The sequence below is a fragment of the Megalops cyprinoides genome, chromosome 5 (assembly GCF_013368585.1).
Source record: "Megalops cyprinoides isolate fMegCyp1 chromosome 5, fMegCyp1.pri, whole genome shotgun sequence".
Lineage (NCBI taxonomy): Eukaryota > Metazoa > Chordata > Actinopteri > Elopiformes > Megalopidae > Megalops > Megalops cyprinoides.
In genome coordinates, this window is record NC_050587.1 from 41,565,271 (window position 1) to 41,569,003 (window position 3,733).

The 3,733-nt window shown below is 53.5% G+C and overlaps 1 protein-coding gene across 1 annotated transcript; it reads right to left on the reverse strand.

Annotated features, from left to right (window-relative positions):
- Positions 1–266: 266 nt before the first annotated feature.
- Positions 267–3,333, reverse strand: zgc:103482 (uncharacterized protein LOC450001 homolog). Its single transcript, XM_036530019.1, has 8 exons — positions 3,090–3,333; positions 2,020–2,125; positions 1,457–1,606; positions 1,306–1,377; positions 1,145–1,228; positions 870–1,041; positions 536–733; positions 267–370 (listed from the first exon to the last, which is right to left on the reverse strand). The coding sequence occupies exons 1-8, from the start codon at positions 3,331–3,333 to the stop codon at positions 308–310; spliced, it is 1,089 nt and encodes a 362-aa protein (XP_036385912.1). The 3' UTR covers positions 267–307.
- Positions 3,334–3,733: the final 400 nt, after the last annotated feature.

The window sequence follows — 3,733 nt, forward strand, 5'->3', positions numbered from 1 at the left end:
ACACACTTACAGAACAGCAGAGCCGACCAATGCCCTTCAGAACAGCGTCACTCCAACTTACAGCCATCACACTCAGACATGCCAGAAACGCAGGGTCTATAGTGCATTGCTTTTATTTCTCTCCACAGGTCACATTTCATTCCCACAACACTTTCAACTGCAATATAATGAAAGCAGATATCACCTCAGAGAAACAGTCGTGAGGGAGTTATGAACCAAACCGTCCATTTTAACTGCTGTAGCCAACATGCCCACAATCCCCTGAGCAGTGAGCCCCCCGCCGATCCAATCAGGTAGCCCCTCCCCCTCAGGGCCCGCCCGCCGTCAGCGCGGGGAAGTCCTCAGGGTCGTCAGGGTTCGGCGCCAGAATCTGGACCTGAAACAGGAAAGGAGAAACAGCCGTCACTCTGCAGCGGTGATGTGATGCGTCTCTGAAGCGTTGCGTCGGTGCAGTCAGCCAGGCCAGGGGAGGGCGCTGCAGAGCAGGGCACCCAGTTTCACTATTACAACAGGGCTGCACAGGAGTTACACATACCGCTTCTGCATGTAGCTGGGGAGCGGTCTCCAGGTGGGAGGCGGGGCCAACTCGGCCCCGCCCACCTCGGCCCCTTCCCCCCCGCATGGGCCGATCCAGGCAGCCGAAGTTGATCTCCACCTTGCAGGTGATGTCATTGGCTGGTCGGCGGAAGTAGTGGCCATCCTCCTCATCCTCCTGGAGACCATCGCTCATGTCCTAACAGCACAGACCACAGTCAGGCCGGACTGACATGACAGGGCGAAACTCAGAGTAAAGGCTTCAGCTGGAGGACGGCACAGCGCAGGCTGAAGTGATGGAGGCAGGACAGACATGTGCACAGGGAAAGGCTGACCTCTGTGTGTCGTGACTGATGGATAACCACAGCTTTGGACGGCATACTGGCATCAGCTTTGCGCAGGTTGAACTCGGTCTTTGGGCGACTTTGTTCCTGCAATGCCTTCCACTCGTCCAGAGACATCTCCACAGCAACCTCCACAACAGCCTCTCCGTCTCCCTCTGGGGCACTGAGAGCGCAGAGAGAGAGTGTTAGCGGGGAGAGTCGGCCGGGCATGCTATGCTGCTCGCTACTCAGTGCAGCTCACAGGGTGGCCAGGAGGCATCTCTCACCAGGGCTCTCCATCCACCTCCACAGCCTCCTGCACCTCCTCAGAGTCGCCGCCTTCCTCATGTGGACTCCCATCTCCCACAGCACTGAAACCAGACAGCTTCATCATCATCATCATCATCATCATCGCTAACCCTGACCCTCTGCTTGGCTTGGCTCCTACCTCAGCTGGTCCTTCATGGAGCCCCAGTTGTGGGAGCCGTTTCCCCCCCTCTTCTCTTCAGGTCGGACTCCCCTGAAGCAGACAGACAGACGGTCACAGCAGCATTTCTCTGCAGAGGGGCAGATCTCAGCTTAGTCTGAGTAAGACGCACGTTCTCACACTCCCACTGTGCCGGTCAAACTCCCTCTTCCGCCTCTGATCACCAGCATCCGTATTCCGGGGGTACACCCCCCCTCGCCCCGGCCGGCCTCGCTGGGCTCCACGGCCCCCCCTTCCACTGCGGTCCAGCTGCTCCTGGGGCCTGAAGGGGAGAGAGAGAGAGGGGGGGGGGGGTCAGCCCCTACACACGGCCTGCTCACTGCAGAGGAGAGGAAGGGGGCCACTGTATGCCCCCAAGGCAGGGGCACCAACCAGCAGACAGAGATGAGAGCACACCGTTCACTTATGAAACATTAGTTTTTCTTGTTTACATGTTTCAGCCATATGATCAGATTCATGTGAACAAAAATCTGAACAGGATGAAAACATCACTTCAACCCACAACAGCAGCTGCCAGATGCACACTCAGCTTAGCATTAAAGGCCACGACCTGGACAAGCAGCTTTTGAGAGAAAATGGAAAAATGTTAAAAGGTAACACACACATTACAGTCATGTTGAGACTGACAGCAGTGCAACGCATCGCCATTCGACTCACGGGGCCTGCAGAACCTACCTTTCGATGGAGTACTCCAGAGGGGTCTCCATCTCGTTGTAGCGCCGTTCCTGGAAGACCACTCTCCTCTCCTCACTCTGTCCCACACGAGGAGCCAGCTTCTGACCTGGAAACCAGCAGCATCACCGAAATTAAGCCCTGTCCGCTAGGCCGTAGCCATAACGCACAGCTTCAGCTCAGTACATACACACAGAACGCCGCCCCCGTGACAGCCACTCTGTCAAAAGCAAAAAGCAAATTTTCCACACACATTTTGGAGTTCAATATCGTCATTTTGAGCATGGAGTCACTACGAATACCGTATGGCTCCAAATACACTTTCCCCTGAGGGCACGGATTGATGCAGTCACTACCTGCAGTTCTCACTTGGATACACACATGCTGGAAATATTTAATCACACCAAAAAACTGCAGTTTGCTTATTAAAATGAATTTCACTACAGATGAATGGCATGGCAGGAGATTCATTTTAAGGTGCAACGACTTTTGTTGCAGTGAAATGACAGCACAACCCGAGCAGGCGGCTAACAGCGGCGAGCTCTGCGCACCCGCAAAGACTGCGCCGCCAGCAGGCTACGGAGAAGCAGCGCCACTGCGCCTCCTGCCGCAACGTTACTGTCGTAAATGTTCAAACAATGCTGCACACCGTGTGGTCAATCATGGGCATACACAGGCTAGCTCGATTAGGGGATAGAATGCGTTTTCGCTCATAAAATGCGGCAGTAGTTTATTAACCGGAGCTTCAAACCAAACTGATGCAAGCGCGCTTTGTTAAAAAGCGAACTCCACTTGCGTAAAAACGTGAAACACCTGAAAGCACGCCTCCCCATGGCGTTACTCTGAAGGGACGACTCGCCTAGCGCTCACAATACCAAGTCATTTGATAATTAGTATCGCAGAGGACCATTCATTGCAGACAACACTTTTTCACCAGTTTATACCAGGTCAACTCTCATAACGCGTGCAACGACTAATCCCCGACATGCAACTATATGAAACATTAAATATCAGTTCATGCTTCAGTTCTCTCGTGAATTGTCAAACCCGTTCCTCTTTTAACCGGATTTTACCCGCATCTCCTCCGCCGGCGGGGAGGGGAACCTTCCTGTCTTTCTGGGATTCCTTTTTCCCCGGTTTGGCGACGCCAGCTTTCTTCGGCTCCTCTTTCTTTTTCTTCTTATGCTTCTCCGCCTGGGCCTCACGAAGGAGGTCAAACGGGTCGGCCTCGTCATCCAGAAGCCGATCGAAGCGGTTCGTTATGGCGCACCCAAAGCCGCTGTCCTGCGTGGTGGCCAGTTCGTCCAACACTCCCATCTCAAAAAGCAACACAACTGCAGAAGCAGGGATTCCTGAAGCCCGGGCCAAAGCGTCTGCGATGCGGGAGCTCAGACGCGCATGGGTGCGAACATTCCGCACAGTGATGGATTTAACTGCGCTCAGGTGCGGGTGGGACCTCCGCCTGTGACCGGACTTAAAACCCGGCGGAATCCCCGCCCCCAACCTGTTTGATTTAAGTAGGACCAAAAAATTATATAATCGATAAAAACATACGTACTGCAATCATTTTGGGTGCTTAAAAATGAAAATCGAATATACTAATAGCACTGGACACAGCAAAGTCATATTGCATAAATTTCAGCCCTTGAAAAAAAAAAACAGGCTGCAACTTACTCTCATGCGCGGGAGTTCACGGTAAAACACGCTCCTGCTGTGC